This window comes from Mastacembelus armatus, chromosome 4 (assembly GCF_900324485.2).
Source record: "Mastacembelus armatus chromosome 4, fMasArm1.2, whole genome shotgun sequence".
Classification (NCBI taxonomy): domain Eukaryota; kingdom Metazoa; phylum Chordata; class Actinopteri; order Synbranchiformes; family Mastacembelidae; genus Mastacembelus; species Mastacembelus armatus.
In genome coordinates this window covers 27420596-27447109 of record NC_046636.1, presented here as the reverse complement: position 1 = coordinate 27447109, position 26514 = coordinate 27420596, and the positions used below count along the sequence as shown (strand labels likewise).

General features: G+C 41.5%; 1 protein-coding gene across 2 annotated transcripts; it reads right to left on the bottom strand.

Moving 5' to 3' along the window:
• Positions 1–307: 307 nt before the first annotated feature.
• Positions 308–26084, bottom strand: usp13 (ubiquitin specific peptidase 13). 2 transcript variants are annotated; one of them, XM_026304991.2, is made up of 21 exons: positions 25767–26084; positions 24101–24226; positions 21312–21372; positions 19127–19248; positions 18300–18442; positions 17618–17802; positions 17093–17190; positions 16786–16976; positions 16248–16319; positions 14981–15074; positions 13224–13349; positions 11870–12023; positions 11225–11399; positions 10984–11072; positions 10200–10322; positions 7662–7685; positions 7133–7276; positions 4832–5001; positions 3043–3223; positions 2761–2845; positions 308–2445 (listed from the first exon to the last, which is right to left on the bottom strand). In XM_026304991.2, exons 1-21 carry the CDS (start codon positions 25875–25877, stop codon positions 2349–2351), a joined length of 2571 nt encoding a protein of 856 aa, XP_026160776.1. In that variant the 5' UTR covers positions 25878–26084; the 3' UTR covers positions 308–2348. The 2 variants fall into 2 exon arrangements, with proteins under 2 accessions (XP_026160776.1, XP_026160775.1); XM_026304990.1 differs by having other exon boundaries at positions 14969–15074; positions 25767–25877.
• Positions 26085–26514: the final 430 nt, after the last annotated feature.

Below are 26514 nucleotides of genomic sequence, written 5' to 3'. Positions count from 1 at the left end.
GTGCCATTGGGTATGCTGTAGTGTCATCACTCTATTCACATACACCTATGCCATGTTTGAACAAACATGTACATTTACAAAAGTCAATTTTAAATAATTCCTTCAGGAAAACTATATATTGAAAACTACAGAACTGGCACAAACTTGTTTGCGAAAAGGCAATAGAGTAAAAACGGGTGAAGAACCTTTTTGACATTTAGTTAAATGAAAAAGAAAAACTCACAAAGTACAATTGTACGATCCAAATGACTAAATGTCAACGCCTAGTGCACATGCTGTCAGTTAAAAAACCCTTGTCGTGACAAACTGAGCTGTTACATTTTAATAACGTGGAGGAGAAGAATGGAAGAGACCGAGCTGGAGGGAAAGCTGAAACAAAAAGACAATACAAATATGACAATGAAAAAGGGGGGAACAAAAGGTGCTGAGGAATCAAATGAACTGCACAGAATATCTGAAAACAGCTATGACTCGCATCATTAAACAGACAACAGCTTTACCAACTCACCAGGTTTGACACAAGGACACATTTGGTTTCTGAGGAAAAAAATATTTTTTTCAGTACAAGAACGGCAGAAACACTAGACTTGCATAGAGACCTGCACAGACAACGAAGACTGCAGCAGTTTATCAGGTAGTCTCTAATTAGGATGAGAGGTCGAGGTTTAATAAAACTGAAGCTCTGCTCACAAAGGTCTAGACACAGAGTTGCTAAAGGTAAGCACTGCAGAAACATGGAGTTATTCTGTACATACTTATCTGAACATTTGTCTGCAAAGGCATTCCCCTTCAAGGAAACACTCTTTTAAAAAAAAACTTTACTTGATTGCTGAAAGACATTTTTAAGGACAATCACATTCCACTAAACAGTTTTTTCTTTCAGCTCTTTTCTTGTCAAAGGATTGTTTTCTCTCTCTCCATGAGACATACTGACTTTTAAGAGGGCACAATAACTAGTAAGTAAAATTAAATTATTAGTAGAACTCCCCTTTATAATCTGCACACACAAATGCATTGCTGAGTGAAAGACAGTTTCACCAGCTGGAGTTAAGCATCAACGCACTCTACAACAAACTAAATTAGATTCCAGGTTTATGGAGCACACAAGTAACGAGAAAGAGGATACGAACAAAATATTTGGAGACCACCGACAGTCAGAAGCTGTAATTTTATGAATGTCTGACAAACATGAGGTTTTCCAGCATGATGTTACAGAAACTACACAGCAAAGCTGTTGCATGTTGTGGTTGCAGTGAGCACCATGAAGTTGTACATTCAGCACTGCACCGAGCCTGTGAGTACATTTGAAATGAGAAGAGTCACTGTGCATCCTGTTTCATATGTAGCGGGTTGAAGAGTAGACCTGGCTATAGTGCATATTGCTTTAGATATGAAAAACCTTCAGGTGCATAAATGAATGACCTGACCTTTAAAATGTGGCATCAGGTCCAGGGAAACATTCATTTTATGGTTTGGATAAAAATCTGAATCTGTCAAACTGATAAAGGAGGCAAAGTGGACCAGCTGCACCATTTGGTTTGCCTGCCGATATTTTGCATGTTGGGGAAAATAATAAAAGAAATTGACTGCAGGATAGGGAACTTCTATTTAGCTCACACGTGCACTGATCAATTTAATGCAGTGTCCTCATAGACTAATGGCCACTTCAAAGATTAACAGGCTCACTAGCACTGAAAAGAAATTTAAGATGTCACATTCAACTGCTTGTTGCTGGTGAATAAAAAGTCCACTTGTACTGCATGAACTGCAAAATAGGAAGTAATTCTCGTCAAACAAAGTGCGATCAGGGAAGGAGACGCTGCTATTTTGACAGCTCAGCCGGGGTACCACAGTGCAGGTAGTTTCTCATTAAAAGCAAAATGCGATGAGCAGCACAGTCACTTCTTTCATGTGTTGCAGTGTCAGAGCATTTCAGGGCTGGCAGTGAAGGACTGCCATTTCAAAATACATTTATAAAATGTACTACTTTGAAAATACTGGCACAGTAGCTGAAGGCATAGAGGAGAAAAAATGAGATCTGATATGTGACATTAATTTGTGTACAGAGCACTCCAGTAGTGGAAATTGCACAGATCCCTCTGTCAGGAAAACGTCTTTTTTAACATAAACACTGAAATATACATTTAAAGCATAACATAAAACCACAAAAAGGACATTGCTTTCCCTCCCTGACCAGTGTTCCTGGCTGATCCTGAATGACATCACTGTAAGGCGAGCAGCTGGTCTGAGAAGTTATTTCCATTTTTCCACTGTGGCTGTTATTAGTGTTGTCTGCCAGTCCTCTGAGTGGAAGACGGCGATCCTTTAAAGGTTGTGAGGTGGTAACTTTAACTGCTACACAGTCGATGGTAAAAGTAGATGTAGCCCAAGTCTTTTGGAGGCCGCTCTGACAAACATACTTTGTGGTCATTGTAGATAACCCACCTGCAGGAAAATCAACACACGAAGAAGACACTATTTTTGTGCTGGATGAAACGCTGTCACTCATTTCAAAACTGACTTATGAGGACGGAGGAAATGGGTCGATTTATTTTTTCCCCTATTGAGTCTAAATAAACAGACTGACTTTGAATAATTTATTTCTAGACTTCTAGTGGTAAAAGCTTAGTTATAAAACTCAACTGAATATGTGACAAATAAAAATGATATAACAGAAAACATCCAAAGTCACTTCACAGCTTTGTACCACCGGTAAAACACCCGAATAAATATAATGTAGTAAAAGAGGGTACAACTCACCTTCCCTCCTTTTTGATGTGACAGACATAATGTCCAGACATTGTGGAAGCTCCCATGTGGCTGATGAAGGCAAAGAGCTCATAGCCTGAACAAAACAAAAAAAAAAACAGAGTAATGTAGTTTTCTGGAGTGTAGAAAGATTGAAATTCACCAGCAGAAACATTGAGATTAATTCTACCTGTCGACTAGTCGGGGATTGCTAAATGTACATTTAGATGAGGGGCAGGAATAGATACATAAAACAGCTGCACTTAGTGAAGTCAGTCATGCGGAGTCACTCACGTCCCGGTCCGTCTTTGACTCGTGGCCCTGTCATGTCTGGCGACATCGTGGAGTCGCTCTGTGAGGGTGTGTTAGAGAAGGTGTTATCGTTGGGCTCTGTGTCGGCCATGTCTGACAGGCCGTCGCTCTCCTCCTCCGGATGGCTGAAGATCCAGTCGAGTGCTCGTTCGAGGTTATTGTTCTGATGGATGTTGAAATAGAAACACCCCAAACATTATAAATGCTAAGAGCCAAAACGCCTATAATATCACAGTATTACGTGTTGATGTTTGTTTTAAATCATGTCAGTAGTACATTTCGCAATTTAAAATCCACAGAATTTTATGTAGTTCAATATTTTATAATGAGAAAATCAGAAAACCTTGTTCTGTTATACATATATGAGGACTTCACCTATTATGAGAAAACCTTTGCTGCACAGAAACTGATGCACAACACGAATGTTTAAAAAAATATTAGTAAGAAGAAATGTTATCACATAGAAGACCTATGGTCTGCAAACACAACGCATACAATACAATCACGGCTGAGGATTAGAGATTTTCATATTGCATTTTGTTTTCTGTCTCTCTTCTGCATGTGAGAAACAAAAATAGTACATGTTAAAATGAGCAATCATTTATCAGGGAGGTGGCAAACATCCATCTGTGCTAAATTCTCCTGATGATGTTTGCTTTGATTCCAAATTAGACGTGTGATTCCTGGAGAATATCTGTCTAACAAGCGCATGGGGAGGAGGTTTGGTTGGCTTCCTGCTCCTCAGGTCACTGAGGTAGAAAAAAAAGTTGTTCCCCCTAATTTCGGGCTAATAATAAACCGGTCATGAGACCCCTCTCCCCTTCACACCCTCCCACCCCCCGTGAGGAATATGTGTCCATGTTTTTCACCTCAGCAGTGTGAGTTTGATGGAGTCAGGGGTGATAAACAAAGACGCCCGGTGTCTCTTTTCATGGCTAATAGTCCACTGGGCTATTTTTGCTGAGGGGGCACGTTGAAATATTAAAACATGAAACGTGAGAATCAGGAGCCATTTCAAAAGAGGAGAGGTAATAATTTTGCTGTAGCTGCATTTATTTTGATTTACATAAAAAAACTATACTTTTGTACTGTGCGTTATCCACACACGTGATGACAAAGTGGCTCGACATGTTACTGGTAGAGATTATGATGCTAAACCTGAAAGGGGTCTGTATGCTGCTGGGACTATTTGTAAACTTATTTAAATCACTGACATGTCGGACATGTTAAATTTAAACAGCAGACAAGCTGTGTCCTTTGTTTTTTGATGAAGAGGTGGATTTTTCTGTTTGTTGAATAAATGAGTAATCAAATTCATTATTTCAATTTGTTTTTCCCCAGTTGTGGTGCTGATCGGTCATTGCTGTGGTGCTTTTGCCCTCTCACTTATCAAAATGTGTGGGTGGTTCTTTGTCCTCAAGATTTCTGCTGCTCAAGCCTCTTTCCTAAGCTGAATGAGGAATAAGTACCACCTACAGATCCCTTCTGTTTTTATTGGTTCACACATGATGACTGTCCCTCACATGCTCGCTACCCATTTCCCATTATGTTCATTCAAAACAATTTTGGCTGCAGGTGTTTGTAGCAGTAAACGTAGAAACCCATAAACTGAGGTTGATAAACCATAAACACAAGAATACTGCGGAATAAGACCCGTGTGAATAATCAGTTGTCAGAAAGTACTTGGAAAATAAATCTTGATGCCAGCTAATGTGAAAAAGGTTATTGATTAGCTGACACAGCACGTGAACAGAGCGGGCAGAAGACTGACCGTGGCTTTGAGTGCCTGAATGCTGTGACTGCGGGGGAAGCCCATTGAAGTGAGGATGGCGACGCTCTCCTCAGGGGGTGAGTTGGCCAGCGGGGTGGCACCCATGGGACCGTCACTGGCAGAGGGACCAAGGTCCATCATGGAGGGCAGTGTGAGAGGCTCTGCAAAGTCTGAGCAGTAAGAACATGTGCTTCAGAATGAGATGCTGCTGCTCATTTGTCTTGGAGGTCAAAGTCACCAGAACTTAGACATATTGTCTCTTTTGCTGTGGACTGAGCATCTTCAGAAGATTTTAGGGTAGAAACTCTTCAGTGTGTAACAGAAGTAAAAGCTGATGTGACAACATCTAATAGCTTAAATGTTAACATTTGATAAATCCCTGCATTTGACTACAAATACCTAGATTAGCATATGCAAGGCTCACCAGTCATCTGCAGCAGCCACAAATACATTTAATTAAGATTTTCCTAAACAAGTGACCAACAACTATTTTCTTCTAGAGAAGCTCACAACAGCATTTATGACTGGAGGTCTGGAAAGATGAAACTTAGATTCTTGATGTTACTGTGGTTCAGAAAAATACACGAGAAAAAGAGAGTTTGTCGAAGAACCTTCTACATCTAAACACTGAGAAACTATTTGTACACTTATAGCCTCTTCCTAAAATACAACTTAGAATAAAATATTCCTATGTCAAACAGGAACTGCAGGTCTTTCAGCACTTTCCACAGATTCAAATGAAAGTGAAGTCACCTTCAACCCTGGAACAAGGGCATTCCTACTGTAATTACTCCATTGTTGGCCATAAACACAGCTTTCATTACTGTCCTCGCCATAAAAATGCATAGCACTTATCTCCCGCTACCGTCTCTATCTCAGCCTCCTTGTTTGTGTCCTTTCCACTGCCTATTATACAGATGTTTTTATGCCACAGGAAGAAAGCCGTCTTATAGGCAGAAAAATAAAAGACAACTGAACAGTATGTTTGCACATTTCCATCTGTGTCGACATTAAGTCCTTAATAAAAGGCATTTATTAAGTTTATAGGCCCTCTGTTCTATGAGGCTCATAACACATTAAAACACCTTATATGAAATTTAAATTTATTAATGCATCACCCTGAGGTTGGCTTTGAACAGAAATGTCATGTGGTACTACTACTTATGTGACAGGTTAGGTTGTACAGAAAAGAGCTCAAGTGACTATTTAGAAAGTAATTCTACCAGACAAATGTTTGGGATGCAGAAAATGAAGCAACCTTTGGCAGCAGACAGGGACAAACTGTTTCACTGATTTTACTGAGCCTGATTGTGGCCCATGATGCAGATGCATTAGACCCATTTAAAAACTAATAGGCAAGGGGCTGCTCTAATTTCCCTCCACTGTAGAGGCCCTTTACAGCCAACCAGGGAAATAAAAGTGACACGAGCGAACACCTCGGGGGAGCGTCTCCACTGCTGAGAGGCTCTACGAGAGACAAAGTCAGCTCTGACAAAGTTTCTGGTGACGATCTTGCAGATGAAAGCACACCGTTAAAACACCTGCAGAGGGATGTCACGTGCAGAAACAGCACTGTTTTCTCTGTGTGATGGAAGAAGATGTGTCTCTCACTTTAAATTACCTTTGTGTTTGAAAGGTCCCATACAAATAAGTTTGCCTTGCCTGTGTGTAATTTATTCTGTCAGCATCCTTGAATAAAGGGCGGTATACTGTTGTGGCTTTTTCCAGCTTGTTCAAAGGGCCATTCTGCAAGTGTCTGCAACAGGCTGATTAATGACCTTACCAGCTCATAGTCACCTCCTGAAACGTGTAGCGCACCGAAACGACTGCAGAACTGTGGCTCTTCCAGTGCAGCTGCTGCTCTGATTATTTGGGACTAGTAGTATTTTCTGTTTCTCTGGGTTACAGTTACCTATTAACACCCACTAAACACTCATTGCTCATTCAGCATTTTTTCATGACTCTTTCTGAGTTCATTAGACCCTTGCCATTAATTTTGCCATGCTTTCAAGAATGAATTACTTTCCTATTGGGCGTCCTACTTTGAACGCAAGGATGTACCATATCTATGAGGTTGCAGTTCTATAAACTGACCCAAAAGAGTCTCTGATAGTTGGACATCCGATCCAACTAGTTCCTCTGACGCCAATATTTTAGATTTATCACAGTGACCTGTTTGTCTTTCTAATTACAGCACAGCTATAACTAGGCTGCTCCATTGTGCGCTTGCATGTGGCCACTCTCTCTGCTGATCAAACATCCACCAAGTGCCTCAACGCTTTGTCGGTGGCATCCGCTTACCAGGCTCTTCCATGTGGGCTATGATCCAGTTGAAGGCCATCTCGGGGCCCATGTTGCCTGTGTAGTAAACCGCCTTCCTGCAAGCCTCCAGTGGAAAGCCCATCTCTGCCAGCTGCATAACTGCTGCCTCGTCTATTTCCGGGGCTGGGTACACAACAGAGTGACATTAACTAAAACATACAGGTGCTCTTTTAGTTCTGCTGGTAACAGTCCAGGTTAAACAACCAAACAGCTCTCTTCTTGGGCCTCATCAAACAGTGAGAGCAGAGGAGAACCAGCCCTGGGGAAGTTTCTTTATTGAGAGATGCTTTATCAGTGAGAGAAATGAGTTGGGCTGAAACAGCCAGAGCCAAACAGAAAAGTTTGCTCGGAAGTAGAGAGCAGCTGCAGCGCCTGCTTAGATGTGCACAGTCAGATGTTTGGCTCTGTAGCATTCATCACTACTGCCCAATGCCCTAAATACATTTTGCATGGCTTTAATTACATATTCACACACAGTAAAAAGTAAGTGAGAAGGGAAAGTACTCACAGTCTATAGAGCTCATGGAGTTATCTGAAAAATAAAAACAAAGAAAACAGTTTAAGGTCACTGCAGACATCTCACACTGTCACAGAGAAGGTTTCATGCATTTGCTTTTGTTGATATGTACAAACCTGGACATTCTGTGGTCCCTAAAGACTTGGCTCAACTGCTAATTTAGCCATGAGTAATACAGAGTTTTTAGGTTTTTTTGGATTTTCACCTTGACAGTATGATATAATACAGAAGCACGGGGGGAAATGGAGAAAAAGGAATATGACAGGCCACAGCAGGTCTCCACCTGGAATCAAACCAGAGATGTTGAGGTTTTATGGCACACACCTTCACCATTGAGCTACCTGGACATCCCAATTAATCAGATTTCTTTATGCAGACACAGCTGAGTTAGCTGCAAGATGGGCTCAACTCAAATTGTTCTCTGAAGCATTTCACCACCCATAGTGAGGAGACTGATGGACTCCTGCTGTTCCCAAACCCTGCAATCACAACTTCAGTACGTCCTGCTCAATCCCTCAATCATTTACTGTGTGTGGACCACACTGTGACTACAAAGACCATTTTTAGTCTGTTGTCAGGTTCTGTCAGAACTGTGAATGAGACATCAGTGTGTTGTGGATAATTAAAACCCAACATGACTAAGTTTTTCCATTTCAATCTTCAAGGAGATAATCTGATTAGTGAATGTGCATTTTTTAAACGGCCTGGAAGAGCTGACTGAACGGATGAAACACACACACACGCGCGCACACGCGCACACGCACACACACACACACACACACACACACACACACACACACACACACAATGAAAAATAATAGGGTTCAAGCATCATGTGGGTAAACACATCTGTGCTGTGTAATCAATGAGAAGCACTGAAGCCTTTTGGAGACAGAAAGGTGACTGATGATTCATCGCTGCTGACGCAAGCTTGAGGATAGTAGAGCAGGGTTAATCTGCAACAGACAAAACCCCCCATATAAATGTGAAATAACAATATGTCATTTCCTGACCTCTTTTCATTTCATAGTTCAGTTCATTTACACACTAGAACATGTTTACACTTTCCTGTCTTTAGAACCAGAAATGCTGAGGGAAGTCAAGTGCAAAGCAGAGATTCAAATTACTCATCCAGCTCAGATTTACCACATATGAGAAACACAGATTACACAGATTTCATCGAGGCCCCACACTGCTTGTTGCTGTCTATGGCAGATCTGAAACATTGCCTAAGTAAGGCAGTTTCAGCTGACAGAAAGGACACTGGCTCTGAGGAGTCGTAAGAGGAAGCTGCACTATTCGAAGAAGCTAATCCAGTTTAATTGGTTTGGAGGACTGAGGTAGCAGGTACAGTTCATACAGTTCAGTGGTGAAATATTAAGGCGCACTCACACAAACATGTTCAGTCTGTAGTTTTCTGCCCTAAGAAGCAGCCACTTAAATGATTCTGTAAAGCTCCAAAAACAACTGGACAGCAAAGGCTGTTTGCAGATGTTGCTGTGTCTTTACTCTGCTCCTGCTGGAGAGAGCCTGAACACTTTGTGCTTCACACCTGCTAAAATATTAAGGAGGACGCCGATAGATGCATGTAGCTAAGGAGGATAATAGGAATTACACTCAGAAAGGAGACAAACAAAAGGAGGGAGGCCGTTATCTCCATCTTTAGGAGGAGATGTAGACAAAAAGGCTGAAGTATGTAGAACTGGAAAAACCATTAAGCAAACCGACCGATGCGCCCAAGTTTCTAGACAGAGCCCAAGGAAGTGCATTACAAGAGTATCTCATGAAATCATTATAACGTATTAGGCTTAGACACACTGAACACAAGAACTTTTAAGGAACTGACGGAGCATGCTTTTCCCATGAGATCCCATTTGATTTGCCCTTAAGAGCAAACTTGGGTGGCTTTGAGCAGAATATCATATTAGAGACAATTTCATGGATCATTTGACTCTGTCAAAAAAATACCCTACACAATATGAAAAGTATATTAGCATTAACACACAATGTGGTTACTTCTGAAAGCATCACTAACTTAGTGGTTTATTGGATAATATATATATAAGTTTCATGTATATAAATAAAGTGAAAATATGTTCAGCTATCTGCGTAATCTAAAAGACAAAAGCACAGGTGCTCTGGGAAAGCAATGCCCTTTAAAATTAATAACAGGCCTGTACAATTGAAATAGAAGGGCCAAAAATGCCCCAAACGGTTCAGTGCTATTTTGCATTTCTTCCCTTCCACACCTGGACTCAAATAACCCCGTGGGCCACGGTAGGTGATTCATGGAAGCCCAGTGGGATCGTTCTCAGTAAATTTTGGGTGCGAAAACTAAAATAACAATTTATAGGAATCAGATCCAAATGCTGGCACCAACATGTCTATGTGGTGATATAAGATACAAATGAATAAAATAGGTGCCTTAACCTGGTCCTGTTTGTAAGAACAGTGCTATGCTTTGTTAAAAAGTGTGCTGTCATTCATACAGGTAGCATCTCCATCACTTATCAAATGTCCTGTTTATACCTCTGGTGTCTTCAGGTAGCACGATAGGAGGCATGAGGTCAGGCAGCTCCTCTTCACCCGCCTGTAACCCTGTGGCCCGCAGCCGGTTCAGATCCAGAAAGTCTGGAACATCTATGGCCAAGTCTATACAGGAATGTACACGGACATCAAAGTCTGGATGACAGCATGCTCTTAATTTCTAACATCTTTTCCACTTTAATATTGACGGGTGAGAAAAAGTGAGTCACGTTCTAGCACCGTAATTACACTAAAGATGTTGTTAAGTGGAGTTTAACGTCTCGTTTTATTTCTCAGGCTTTTGTTAGCTGGTCGTGACTGTGACACTCCACCCACAAAACACAACTGTGAGTGCAGATAATGTAAAACCCCACAGACATATCACTAAATATAATATCAGTGTACTCATTACGCGGCCATATGTGAATAGTGAAAATGGCACACGGCAAGGCCCCGGTGTCACAGAGAATTTGGGATATTTAAGTTGCAGCGATATACACTTTTAATAACACTTACACTTTTAATCATTAAATTTCTGTGTTTAATTACATTTCAAACTCCAGGATGAGAAGTCTATGACTGTGTGTCCAAAAAGTGCAGGTGAGGCCATTAATGACTTGAACAAAATTAACTTTTGCAGCATGTCCGTATACTATGTGGCTTGTATAGCACAACACAATGCTGCCATCTGCTGGGAATTTGCTGTACTACAGGTAACTGCGTTACCACACTGATGGAGCACAGTGAAATATATTTTAAAGCCCATTCACTGAGATTTAACAGTTACCTAGTTTCTTTGGCACCCAGTCAACCCCAAATGTGAATTTCTTGATCTGCACAATCAGATATTCTGGGAAGGAGGCAAAACGGGAGGTTCTGCAGAGGAAAATTACAAAAATGTTCAAAAACAGGATTCAAAAGAGTGTAATACAAGTTTTATAGATAGACATGGTTTTAATTTAAAGACGTGAACTAATGAAAATGTAGAGCAGTCATTGCAGGACTAAGAACAGGTGGGCTACACTTACTTGACTCCAGCTGACTTGGCCTGCAGCGCGGAGCTCCAGAAGTCTGGGACGTTCTCAGGTTCTGTGAAGGCCTGCAGGCAGGCGGTGAAGGGGATCCGTGCTCTCACTGGTTCAGGAGGAGCCCTCATGTTCTCCTCAGCATCCTTCCTCTTGGCCTCGTATGCCAGCAGCTCCTCTGGCAGCATCAAAACAAAGACAATACCATATAAAATAAATTATACCAGTCAGAGTCCCCCATAATATTCAGTGTTTTCCAAATCAAGATTGGTACAAGTGTCAGTTTGATACAAAAAATAACTGAAGGGGAGCGTGTGGCATTCAGGACTGCTGTCGACAGCACTGTCCACTACACTGGCTCAGACAGAGACCATCATCTTTACCAGTCCACATTTGTTTACAGCAATTGAACTAACAAATTTAACGTGATATCTATATTTTGTTAATATTTACATTTATTTAAATAGTACATAACATTTGTCATATATCACATCAAATATGTAAGAACAGGACATACTCATTTTTGGAGAGAACCCCTCCTACTACCTGAACCCATAATCATTCCAGTAGCCCGGACCGGAGGCAGCTGTGGCTTCCTACTGCAGCAGAACGGCGTGTGCGTATGTGCATGTGTGGGGGTTCCTTTACCTCGATTGGTGGCGGCTTCGATGGGGGCTGGCAGCTGGATGCAGTAGTCCACGCGCTGAGTGTATCGTACCCGACGTGTCTGGCAGCACTGAACTCGCTCCTCCACCAGGAAGCGGAAGACGTCACTAGGATTCTCTAAACCTGCACTGTTCCTCTGCAGAAACAAAACATTTTAGGAAGGAGAGGGTGAGAATATGAACAAATTCAGAGATCAGCCACATATTTCAGTTTGACCGTACTTGAAGCGAACACAGTGAATATTTGGCTTTTGGCAATTTCAAGTCAAACACATAAGCATTTGTTTGGAAAGAAGGTCAATCTATCAACCCTAAACAATCTTATTTGAAATAGTTATTCAAACTAGTATACATCTGGGGAAGAGAGAGAGGTAGCATGCAAATAGGACAGTCCAAGCTTTGGACGATAGCTCCGTGAGCTATTCTTTGCTGTGGTCTATAAAAGTGTCCTGGCACAACTTCTCTTGAAACAGTCATTGACGGTGTAGATACAACTGTAATTTAGAAACCACCTCAATTAACAGACAGCGTTAAAGCAGTATTGCAGACACATTAATCGGTCCTGGTGAGCAGCTCAGCGCCCTGTCACCAGGGTCGTTGAAGTTTACACTGTGTTTATTTGAAGACCGTGATGAAGGATGGCACAGCGACCTAACACACCAGTTTGCATGACGGCCTCTCTGCAGCCCAGCCCTTCTATTCTAAGAAGAATCAAGTTATAATTTTAGTCAGGCCAAGTATGCAGGCTGACATTGCTGCTGGTGGTAGGTAGTCGGTTGCAGTCTATGAGTAACTAAATCAGTATCTAACTTACAGACAGCTCTGCTGTGCTGTAAAGCAGAGGAGGACACTAAGAGTGTTTTGAAATAAAGTACGGGCCCTCTAAACTGTGGTGGAGGAAAAAGGCCTGGGAGAATCGTTGTGGTTTGTTTTGCTGATCACTACGACATGAGACGGAGGAAGTGTCTGGTCATGGCCCCGTGGCTGAGCCGGAGCAGGGAGCATTTTCTGGGCTCCCTCTGAAACAGATGGCACCCAACTAAATATATCCCGGCTGAGAAAGACATGTCGGAAAACCCTGTGTATGTAACAACCAAGGAGAAAGTATGCTGTGTTTAGTCAAAACAACTGTCCATGTGTATAAAGGATCAAGAAAACCTTCAGATGTCACTGTGGGGAAAATGAAAGCTTGTCGAGCCAGCAGGTTTTACGAATGACAACATCTATTTCTGTTCACGTCTTTACCTACATTCATCTCCCAGTGCCGTCCAATTAAAAACGTTTAGACAGTAAAACCGTTTGCATTTGAATGGACGATCTTATTTAGCTTCACTCACCTCTACCAGGTTAACGACGTGCAGGAGGAACTCATGGGCGTCTTGTTGTCTGTTCGAGGAAAACTCTGGATGTCCTCTGCTCACCAGGGACTTCAACATCCGGGGAGAGACGCCCTTCTGCTGGTGCTGGAATGAAAACATTTGGGCGTCACTGAACGTGCATGAACACTCACTTGTCTCAGAGAGAAGCATGACAGGACAGCAGACCATATGTGAATATTAGAATACACACAGTGACAGCTATGGGTGGCTTTGCCAGTACCAGCGTCTGCACAGGAGAATTTGAATAAAATCAAGCATGAAAAATCCTTATTCTGTGCCTTTTCTTAATTAATATGAATAATAACTGTCGCTAACCTTAACAAAACTAGATGTTGCCTGTACTAGCAATCAAAAATAAGGTTCTCACCTTTTCTTTGCCTTTCTAAACGGTTAAGCCATTTAAATGTTTAAATGCAGCTAGGAGAGCCAAATCAGATCCCATCATCCGAGGCTGCGATAAACCCAACCTAACTGCTCGGATTCTGACACAGCAACATCGATTTCTCAGTGACAGGAAACAGGAAGGTGTGTGTGTGCGCTGGTAAGATAGAGTCAAGTCAAAGTGCAGTCTGCAGTTTGCTTGTCACCTCGCTCTTCTACTTAGAGAAATGTTCAAATACATTATATGGCATAATATTTTTAGGTGAAAATGAAAACTTAACGCGTACCTGAATATAGTGTGCATGTATTACTGTGTTTCGTTGATGAGACAGTTTCTGATAAAAGATAGATCCACACCAACTCCATGTGTTTTATATATGTGACATATGGTAGATAATCAATTGATTATAAAGAAATCTATATCATCCTGCGACACCAGTACATGACTGAAGTGTAGGACCACCATGTTCAGTTCTGTCTCGTTCACTGAGCAGCTGTGAGTTGCAATTTAATGGGCATTGAGGTAATTAATGGCTTCAAGCTGCCCCTGATGCCGCCCAGTATAATTAACCGTACCAATGGGTCTTTACATGACAGGATGGCCATAATCTTTTGGTGTTTAATCGGTGTATTGCATATTGTGAATATGTAGCTTCACTGTGTTTACAGTCATGGCTGACATGACAAACAAAAAGCTACTTGACTAATCAGACAGACTGATCTACATCAAGACAACAGGCATCCCATAATAATTCTAGTAGAGGAAAATAATTTCCTCAGTACAAATTTGAGCACAACATGCCAACACAAGCGCCTCGCCCATTTTCCTTCCCAGCTGTCAATACGTGTCCAATCCTGACTCCGAGGCCACATGAGGAGGAAGTGCAGGGTCACAGCTCAATTGCTGTGGCTGTTAAAGGAAGCACTGGATCCCATTATGCCCATGTCTATTACAGTATGTGGTTAAAAATGCCATTTCCTATCATGTGCATTTAATAAAGCAAAGCACCAAAAGAAATAACCAAACAAATCAGCTGAACTGCAGAAGAACTTGAGGAACCACAGGAAGAACAACAAAAGCACAGCTTGAAGATGAAATTAAGCAATGATGCGGTGAATTAAATGCAAAATACTAGAGCACATGTGGGTACGCAGCAAGCAGCTATTTTCAGACTAAAGGCAAAGATCATGCCTCGAGTACAGTAAAAACTGAATAACTGCGTCAAGTTGTTGAAACTGACGAGCTTGACAACACTCTCATTTTGCCACCAGTCATCAACATGCTCCTGTCAGTATGGACCCACTTTGGGAGCTGCACATACCAGGTTTAATACCTTGTATTCTTCTTTCATCACCTGTTCAATGAGCTCAGATTTCATGGGTGGTTTGGAGTACTGGCCTGAGAGCAGTCCATGTCCCAGTTTAGCCCTATCAGACAAAAAGCAAAGGCATAAACATCCCAACAGACAGTCAGTCTTTTAGTTTTGTTCTGGTGTTGTTAGGGTTATTTCGTGGATGACACCCTGGCATCTTCTCATCACAGCAAACGTTTCTGGACCTGTTTCACAAAGCAGGTAACTTGTTAACCGCTGGATTTACAGTCTCAAACATCTGGCTTAAGTTCAGCACCACAGTCAATAGCACCAGTTTTTGTTCAGGTCTACTTTAAAAAATGGACAATTACAACTATCAGAAATATATCACATTTATATTCTGTCCTCTGCTGAAGTCTTTAATTGTTTCTGAATAGCTCAGATGTCCATTAGGCACTTTCACAGGTAACACTAATCATGGTCCAGAATTTAGTGAATGACAGGAAATACTACAGCACATATTAACTGAAGGGGCATTTAAAGCAATAATTTTCAATAGTTTCATAGTTTTCAATTATTACAATTATACACAGTTCTGATCAGTTTGCTCTGTCAAACAACTCTGCATTAATTTGCACAATTACAGCCACAGAGCTCGTTTAAGAGTGTAGTACAATTGGTTTAGTCCTTTTCATGTTTGTCTGGAAAGATTTTTCTGTGTCTCCTCCGACATCTTGCTATTAATAGATCCCTGGGTACAAGGTAATAATTACAGTCATCCTGCCTAAAAAGCAGAAAGATTTATTCACACAGTAACTTCAAAGACAGGAGATGAGGTCTCTTCAATACAGCTGAGGCAATAAATACATTTCGAAATAGATTTTCTTCCTGAGTGACCTGATTTGTTTCTGACAGGCACAAATATGACCAGCGATGGCTTTAGACGTGTTTATCTCTGCAACGCCGCAGATAAATGTGTTTATCTGGGCTGTGCCTCAGCGTATGAAGCTGCTCATCAGGGCCACAGCCTGGCTTCTCTCAATACACTGATACAACAAGTATCTACCAGAACATGTGAGAAAACAGGCTTTACCCAACAATATATATATCTGACTTTTTTACTTGACTATGATTCATAGACAAGAGCTTGTATTATTATGAAATAGTAATGTGATTATGTAGTTATTTCAAACAGCTACAGCTAATTAGTAATAACCACAGTCACACAGTCACAGACACCTTCATTTGTATGTTTAGCAGCACATTATGTAAGACTCCAGTCACTTACATTTGTGTGGCGAAGTCCTGGGTGGGGTCGAGGGGTGAGTAGTCAAATATCCTCTGAAGATTTCCCACATACCTAAAGATTAAAATACCTGTCACATGCTCACCTCCAATGGGAAACCACACGAGGTGCTGCTGCGAGGACGATAACACCGTCTGCTGATGGTTTTAGCGGCTGATTCCATGTGACATGTTTTTTTTATGAAAATAATATTGTGTTGAAATATTTGCCTATGATTTTAGTGTTTAAATTTATTTATAGAAATTATTAAATTACCAGAGTTTACCAATAGTTATTTCTTTGGTTCACCTCCTACTGTTACAGTCAAAATCACAGTCCTCACTATAGCATATACAAATATGGTATTTCTTCTTAAAGGTTTTATTTTGGTGTTATGATAAAAATATATATCACATATAATATTATACTTGCAAATGAAATTTTATATTGTGCAAAAAGAGTTGATATACTACAGTTTCACAATCATTGTATTCAAAAACAATACACCTACTTAGAAACAATATGGTTGTACAGTACTCACATCCTCTGGAAGTCTGGGATGCTGAAGAGCACCTGCATGACTGTGCTGAGGTAGCAGCTGTTGCCCAGGTTTTTGATGCCTGTGAAACCAGAGCCGTACACCGCCTTCAGCTTCATACCTGATTCCTGGATCACCTCCCATTCGCTGACCCGTGGCCGGGCGTTATTGTCTGTGTGGTGTCCGTTCTCTGTCTGGAGGGGGAGAGAGAGAACAGCTGGGTGACTCTGCTCAGGAGGCGGCCCTCAGTTTTAGTTGGGCACACATGGATTAAAATAATAAAATGAATGGTGATACTAAGACAACTTACATTTTTCTGCATCTGTAGCATGTCTATTCCAAAATGTGCCAAGTGTTCTGATATGTGGGGGTCCAACACAGCTTCTTCCTCTTCAAACGAATACACATCTGAAAGCAAATGACGAGCCAGTCATTATGATAAGGTCTGATTTTTAAAGAAAATACTTGATTTTCTAATTACAAATCCTGGTCATCATGTTCCCCTTACTGTGCTGTTTACAGCCAAATAAATAAAACAAACACTGTATATTTCTACCCGAACACGTCCAAAGGTACTCTGTTTACACTTACTGATACTGGTTTATCAGATGCACCAGTATGATATAATAGAAACCATGTATTTGAACATCATCCAACATTAAGAACTGAGTAAATAAAAGAAATCATGGCAAATTAAGACTTTTTCTGGGTTTAAATACATTTTGACAAACTTCTGTTTCCACCGAGCTACAGGACATGGATCATTAACACTAGGTAATAAATCAGATTCTGGTTTTTAATCAGCACTTTAGATAATAAGTTATGTGTCTCAGACCTGCTCCATCTGGGGTGATGTTGTCCAGTTTGACGGCCAGGGGGTAGTTGGTCTCTCTGTAGTGCTCCAGAGCGTGGCCGTTGCCTCCGCTCCCATCAAAGAACCACTTCCCACAGAGCACTGCTCCGTCCGTCAGGTTCAGCCACAGGTTTTCTCTCATCTCACACTTCTGGCACTTCCAGCCACTGACAACAGAGAAACAGAGACACGTGTTCTGTTGTGGTGTTTTTAAAAAAGACGCGTGGACTGATCACAATCTCCCTTTATTCTGTTCCTCGCTAGAGTTTCAGTGTCCACATGTGTATTTAGTGGTGGGGCCTGATGTGCAGGGTCAGGCAGGATCAATCTCAAATCAGTGGCACTTAAAGTCTCAAGCATTAGAAAAAACATTTAAGGAGGAACAGGTCAAGATATCCATGTTTTACCAGACTTAGCCACAGGGATGGAAGCAGAGTCGGGGTGTCTGTACTTATCTAGTTAGAAACAAACATTTATACTCCCTGACAAGTATCACACAAATGTTAAGGCCACATCGTACGTATGATGTTGTGTCACACTTTGGTGTCTGCGGTGTCTGCGGTGTCTGCGGTGTCTGCGGTGTCTGCGGTGTCTGCGGTGTCTGCGGTGTCTGCGGTGTCTGCGGTGTCTGCGGTGTCTGCGGTGTCTGCGGTGTCTGCCCTACCTTGGTGGGATTCTGACCCCGTTGTCCAGCTGTCTGAGGCTCCTGGCATGTCTGGACACCTGGATCTCCTCTTCCCACGATTCGGGCTCCTGCTTCTTGTAAGCTGATGGTGCATTGAGCACGGCGTCACAGGCGATGGTCACCTGGGTAGGTGGGCAGATACATCGTCATTGTTTAAAGAATAAAAATGTTTTACTATCACTAAACACTATCCTATTTTAATCATCCACAAAAAGTACAAACATAGCCATGCAAGATTTATGCAAGAAAATATAAAGCTTCCCCAGCACAGGAGGAGAGGACAGCAGCATAAGATAAATCATGCACAGCACTTAAAAATAAACTGTTCCTTAATTATGTATAAAATGTATGCATTGCTACAATTTCTATATCTATTATGTTAAATTAAACATGCATATTACAAACAAAAAATAAAAACCATGGCCATATCAAAACGAAGCTCTAAACAAAAAATAAATAAATAGAAAACAGGAGTGAATTATTTTCTCTGTACTTATTGATGCACTGACATACAGACATAAAAGTGATAAAGGCACCGACGTGCACCTAGTCGTTCCCCAGATCTGTGTTTTTCTTCCTAAAACTACCAAATAAAAACGTTTAGGTGTGATAACTCAGATTCTCACTGTTGAGCGTAAAACAGTTCTACACTCTCAAATCAACCTAAACACACCTGAGCAGTGGTGGCTCTTTAAGACAGAGCAACAAACCTGTCTGTTAAGTGTAAAGGGAACCACTGAGTGCACCTTCCCCCTTCGACATGCACGGAAACACACACAGAGCCCGGACAGCACCAACTCACTGACCAGAGCAGGCAACTCCTCAATATTTGGTAACGGGATCTCGAAGTGGTCTGGAAAAATGACAAGCTTGGCCTCGTCTTCGTATTCATAGTCCTCTCCGTTAAAATCACGGTTTAGCTCTAAATCTTCAAGGGAGGAAGCAAACATTCAGTCAGCAGTTAGACAGTGATCGCTGCTAAAAACACTGCTGACCGATGTTACCTTATTATTATTATTATTCCATGGTTGGGTTCTTTGTTCTGTGTTATGTTCAGTTTTTTTGTGCTCTTGGGCTCTGCTCTTTGTTAATTTGTTCCTTCAGTCAGTACTATAGTAGTCTAAGGTTGCAGTTACTACAAATTTATGTACAGCTATCTTTAGGAACTTAGCACACTCTTATCACAGCATAGACATTTCTAAGGAGTTACTTCTGAGTTATTGTTGTATACGTTTGTCTGTGCAGCTATGGCGCTCTCCTTTATTAATGATCACATTATCAAAATTAGGGCTGAAATTATTACTGAAAGTTTTTTGTAAGTAGTTTTCTGTGGATTGACCTATTGATTGTCATTTCAGCAGCTGAGGAAAATGATATTAGATGATATTGTGTCACTTGAGCCAGAATAAACTTCTTGGGAGACATCTAGAGATGAGCGTCTTCTCCCAATTCACTCTCCATATACAGCTGCCTGCTCTCTGCTCCGGCGTAAAGTCGTGTAATGACTCGTTGTTTATCCATGACATTGTTATTGTGGCCACTGCTTTCATGGTAACATCTGATGTTAGCAGCTCGCAGGGGATCGATTAGATCACCGGACTGGTATGGGGATGACGCCGGGCGGACACATACCTACATGCCCGCTGTCACGTCAAGGATCCAAAATGAATGACGGAACTGTAGAAAAGAACAGCTTAAGAAAAGTCTCACAAACCTCTATTAAAGACAGACATTGACCTAACGTTCAACAGTCTGGGCAATGGCTAAATCCTGAGCCAAAAGAAAAAAGTCAATTACAAAGAGGCAGAATGGAAGAAATTCCTCCAGCAGTGAGCGAGGGAGGGCGAGGGGAGAGACACCTGGTCCTCTCCGAGCAGCGTCATAGCTGCAGCCGAAGTGTGCCAGCCTACATGAGAGGGTGACAGGTGGTGGCAGCTGACAGGAGGCGGCCCCACTGGAAAACCAACCGTCCTATCCTCACCCCAATAAGGCGCAGGAGGAGGGGAGTAGGCCGGTCTTTGATTTAGTTACCAACCAAATATACAAATAAATGGGCTATATATAGCGCTCATGAGGAGGAGGAAGAAGAGGCCACATCATGGGAAATATATGACGCTTTGGGTAGAGGCCGGCTGCAGGAGCAGCTGGCGGGTCACCACAGTGGAACAAATATCAACACCAGCTTGACGGAGCTGGTTGTGACCACACAAATCACATTTGACGCTCATTGTAAAAACAATCAAAAAGCTGAATTTGTTTTCACATATGATGAGAGAACCTTTGACTAAAGCAGGTATTTGCCAACAAGGGTTTTAGTCTGGTGTCTAATCTTTGGTGGAACATGCACTGTTTTTTCTATTTTATGCTACTTTATACGTCTAAAAGGTAAATGTCTACCACTCCACGTTTCACTATATTTAACACACTGATACAGTTACTTCTTTCGTTTCAACACATGATTTTACTCTAAAAACTAATATAACAGCAGAAAACAATCCACTGTTGAAAGTTAAACCAGCGGTTCCCAGTCTTTATGGCCGTAACCTCTTGCAGAACAAGTATTAGTATTAATAAGAGTATAAGTATTAGTAGCAGCTTCACGTCATTTTTATGACGTCTACAAAGTGTTGATGAGCAGAACCTTTTCTTCCTGCCCAATTAATTATCTCATGACCCTTCAGATATATTTTGTGACCCTTTGGAGGAGCCTGAACCCTAGGTTAGGAACTACTATCTAACCGGCATTACAAAATGCTGCTTCTGCATTGAAGCAGCTGTATTATCTAGCAATGTGCTATTTATTAAGAAGTCAGATCACCCTTTTCTCTGAACAATCTGTAGATTTACTTTTAACGCTGTAACTAGAGTTTACTGATAAAAGTATGATTTTGAGTGCAGGGCTTTTCTTGAAGCAGTGATACTTTTACTTAAGTAGAAGATCTAAATACTTCTCCACCAATCCCTTTAACTGATGGTGCAAAACTAAATTACCTAGAAACACTTTTCCATTTCTTCGTCTGGGGATGGCGCCTCCTGCAGCTCCTGTGGGCCTCTGTGGGAAACAGGAAGGAAGCGGGATTCAATTAGATCCAAGAACCCTCATTACATTAAAACCATCTTCTGACATTTCTTTATCCAATACTGAAAAAAGCTTTTATGTTTGGCTCCTACAGGATAATGCAGATGGTTGTCATTTTGTTAGAAATAGATGCTCGATGTTCCAGTTGCCAGGTCCGGTTACAAGGCAGGGGAAACCCGCGCCCTGTCAGGCTCAAAATTAAACAATGATAAATTGAAATGCTTATGCTGCCCAGCTTGATTGGTCGACTTGGACCGGATTTGACCTGGATAGTGTGTCATCATCTGTCTCTGCCCATATTTCTCCTTTAGCTCCACTACATGGTCTCCATGATGTAGGTTACTGGTTATCAAACCCAGCATGAAATAACTGATCTTTAACAGACTCAGATAACCGTTTTTATCATTGATACATGGATCAAAATAACAAACAAAAACACTTTGTCAGTGAATTCATGCAAGACATGGACCTGCTAGATCACTGAGTGTAGAGAACCCAGTGCCACAGGCTGGTTTCCTTTAGTCCAGTCAGTTTCTGTCGACTGAGGAAGACGCGGTAGGCAGACAGACAGAAAGACAGAGAATGCTGACACACTCTAAACCAAGTGGACTCATGGGAAAAAACAGCAGACTCAGGAGCCTGCAGAATGTGAGCAGCTGTTTCTGGCCAGATCCAGGCATGGAAATAGCAGCTCTTTACAAAGCAAAGCTTATCTGGGAGCAATTAGAGCCAGTGAGAAAACATGGCAGCAGCTAAACCCTTTGTTGTTTTCCATCAACTTTAAAGAGACCAGAGGTTTGTTTGGATCCATGTGTGCTCTAATTAAAAAAATTAACACTCTCTTTTGTCCACCCTATGTACTAATATAAACTATTTAAAGTTAGTTGTAAGGTTTTGGTAATGGGGAACTTCAGCAGTAACTTGAGTTAAATCATTACATTTTATTTTATTGGTGTGTAATTTCAGTATTTTTCTGTTATTATTCTGTTTCCTCTGAAAGCGTTATGTCAAATGGTAAATAGCTTGAAAAAAATGCTCCATTTAAACCAAGATAAACAATCATTTAGAAACTGTTTATCAATGGAAATACAGATTTACTAAAATGCTCATTTTTCATTCATGCACCTGGAATAAACGTACAGGAAGTGAAGAGCCTCTTTGCTGCTTTGTCAGGTTTTCTGTGAACAGGTTACGCTGAATTGTAACCCTGCCTGCAAACTGATATGGAGTTTTAATTCAGCTGACCAGTTTGTTATAGATTTAAAACTGGTTTCACTAGAATTAATTTTAATTAAACAACATAACTGTTCTAACTGAAAACTGCTGCTTACAACATAACTAGCACCAAATGACCAAGTTCTTTCCAGGAAACTCCATAGGAAAATCATTAGGAAATTAAGTGGTGCCAATCTTTAGCTCCAGGAGAACTGTGTGAAAGGTTAGAGCTGAGATATGGGGAGTGCAGATGGATAGAAACAGAGCTCAAAACATATCAAGTGTTAGCCACAGACAGGTCTCAGTCTGAAGGTCACAACAGGCCAGTGAAAGCTAAGAAATTGTTTTCCTCATTTTCAAATTCAGCGACAATGATCAAGCTACATAATATGCAGGGCAAACAGCGCAGCCCATGTTTAAATAATGTGCATTTCTTATCTAAAGCTCCTGGTAGTATGACATGAGCTGCAAAACAGCCACACAAGAGCTTCTTCAACTGTGGAATCAGACTTCAGAGGAAATATAAGCTCAAATAAAATAAGGTAGTGAAATACACCTGCATCAGATATTTCTTCTTTACTCTAAACCACATTATTCAGCATTTAACAATATACAAATATTTCATCACTGGTTTATAATACACCCTAGTGTAGTGTTAAGTAGCTTTATAGTTGCTAACAAATACACTAATGGACTCCTAACAGCTACAGCTAGATGGTACTATGTTATAAATCATGTCCTAAATGTTTATACGGTGCTTAAAAATGCTGAAGAGACGGTTGAAGAACACTGTTACAGACTTTTCCATTCCTGCTTGCTGTTTCATTGCATGTCCAGTATCACATGTGGCCATTCTGTGATATTTTTTGCACAACAATATAAGATATGAATTGAATTTAGGAGGCAGAGCCTTTAGCTATCAAGCTCCCAGCCTGGGTTCAGGAGGCAGACACTCTCTGTACTTTTAAGGCTAGACTCAAAACCTTCCTCTTTGACAAAGCGTATAGTTAGGGCTGGCTTCAGGCAACCCTGAACCATCCCTTAGTTATGCTGCTATAGGCCTAGACTGCCCGAGGACCGTCAGTGCACTGAGCTCCCCTACCAAAACCGCCCAAACTGAGCCCGGTTCTGCTGGAGGTTTTTTCTTCCGTTAAAGGGAGTTTTTCCTCTCCACTGTCACCAAGGGCTGCTCATAAGGGAATTGTTGGGTTTTTAGTTTTAGTTTTTGTAAAGTGCATCATCACTGAAACTGAGTGGTGAAAGGTTAAACATTTAAGAAGTTTAAATATCACTAGATGTTTCTGTCCCATGCTACAGTGACATTTATCATCTCTCTGTGCTGTTGTTTTATTGATTCTAAAGCTTTTCATAAATGTGCATTTAGAATCGCTGTATAAACAAACATGCTTGACCTGCTACTGCGTCCAGTCCTACTTTTTAACCCCAGTTCAAAATCACAAACCAGTAAAAGCAGAGGGCAACTTACCTCTTTGACATGTCGCTTTAGGTGCATATAAACACTCTGCCCTGTTTTGCGATAATGTCTCTCCACATGTTCTCGTCCAAAGCCCAGGAATGTGTTCATGCACACATACAGGCCTCCCTCAGACTCCTGCAGACCCAAAACAAACAGTAACGCTGAAGAGCACAGTGACGAATATCTGACCGAACAGCACATTTAACAAAGAAAACAATAAAAATGATGAAATTCCTGATCTTACAACTAATATCTCTCTGTATTTTGCCTCATTTAATAAATTTACCAGCAGCTGGTTTTACTGCTTAATGTGACTCATATATATCCACTCACAAGTAGCTCATAGTGCAAAGAGTGACAGCATCGTCATGATATTAAACACATAACATTAACAAGTGATAGAGATACTGGAGGCAGCTTTTAAAAGGCTTTCCTGCCTCTTGCCAAACAGCCAAAAACCTGCTCCAGCACCTCAAACAGAAAAAAGATGTTCTTTTATTTTATTACAGGTTTTTACAGGAAAAAGCACAGCTACCTTTTACGTTACTTAAGCCAAACAAGTGCCTGCGGCCTGATGCCCACTCATGCCACATATGGGAGTAATTAACTGTTATTGAAAGAGCTTCAAACAGGAAGCAAAGACTTGATTGTTTTTTTCACATTCAAAACATCATCATGAGACCAACAGCTCATGTTTAACGACAAGACACTTTTTTTCTAGCAGAAAAATCTTCCTGCACTTCACACATGGACCGTCAGACAAACACATCAAGAATACCCTGTCAAAAGTAACCTAAATCTGAAGTCAGCATAGGCCTTAGAAACCTCACTGATAAACCTTTAAGTGGGCCAGAGTGACATATGAGCTTGAAGAGTGCAAGGATAAAAATACACCAGTCCTCAGGCCAACATGATGAACTCCAGACAGCTGAGTCACCTTTATAAACGGCTTCAACAGAGAAAGTAGGTTTTCAATCTAACAACGTGTTAATGCCCGTCACAAATATTGAGGAACAGGAAAAGCGAAGATCTGCATCAAATCTGTAAATTCAGACATAAAAGAACAAACACGAGTTAAAGTGTTAAATGTTTTGACAGCACAGAAAAAAACAAAGCACCACAAAACATTTCAAAAGGGTCAAAATGGACGATGAGAACTCAAACCCTGCAATGGACCAATAACCGAACAAACAAGGCCACAACACTGAATATGAGTATGAGTATTACAGTACAACCATATACTGCATGAATTTTTAATAAGCCATTATACACTGAGCACAGCAGGACTTTGCGCCTGCACACAAATTGATGGCTGATGGTTAATAAAGGCTAAACACCAACGCGCAGATAAAGAAACCACAAAACAATGTGAAAAACTGTCTCATGCCAAACGCTCAGCCAGGTGCCCTGAAACACACTGAGAGGTGGCGGTAAACACACCTGTGCTGCAAAACCTTTGACGTCGGCTCAAAGCTCAGACAGGTGTGTTAGTATTTTCGGTTTAATGGGTTAATTGGCTTGGCTGGAGCGGAACCCTCCATCCGTCTCTCCGGGCATGTAAACACCATTTATTCATTGCACATTGGCCAACGCACACGCACACATGCACACGCACACACGAGAGCAGACTGTCAGCCCCCAAAACAACCCAAATGACCATAAAAAGGAGACTTACGGGTGACTCGAAAGAAAAGGCACACTCGCTCTTGAAAACCCGGTCTCCTGTTCTGGGGACCCTGATGGTGGGCATGTACGGGACCAGCAGCTCGCCGAGGTCTGCAGCCATGTTCGCACAGTGCGGAGCCTCCGGGGCAGCGCTGTCAGAGCAGGGATGCTATTTTTAAAGCGCTCCTGTCCACATTCCTCGGCCAGCGGGATGTGACGCTGAAAAAACACCAAAATAAAACGACACGGGGGCGGAGGCGGCACGAAGGCTAATGCTGCTCGTTCTGCTTCGGTTTGTTTTGGTTGTTTTTCCTCGCAGAAGAATTTGACCTGCGCAGAAATGACATTGCTGCTGTTTGGCTGCGGTGACGCCGCTCAGCGCACAGGGCTGTTTTACCAGAAGGGCCCCTCCCACCTCAGAGGATGATTCACAAAGCCACCCACACTTACTACGACCATGTTTTCCCCTCCAGGATCCAGGAAAACATGGTTAGAAACTACACCTTCGTTCCTAATGGCGTCTAATTGCAATATCTGGGAGGGCAGCAAAATCCTTCATCTGTAAAAGTCGTTGCTCTTGTTAAAGTAAAGCTTTTTTATTTCCTGCATCACACCTGAGATGTGATTTAATTCAATAACCCTCCATCTGCTGAGAGGCCTTTTGTCCACCAGACAGCGAACATCTGGTCTGCTCGGCTCTACCACCAGCTGGACAATATTACCGCCTGCAAAAATTAAGCAATTGAGGTGTCACATTA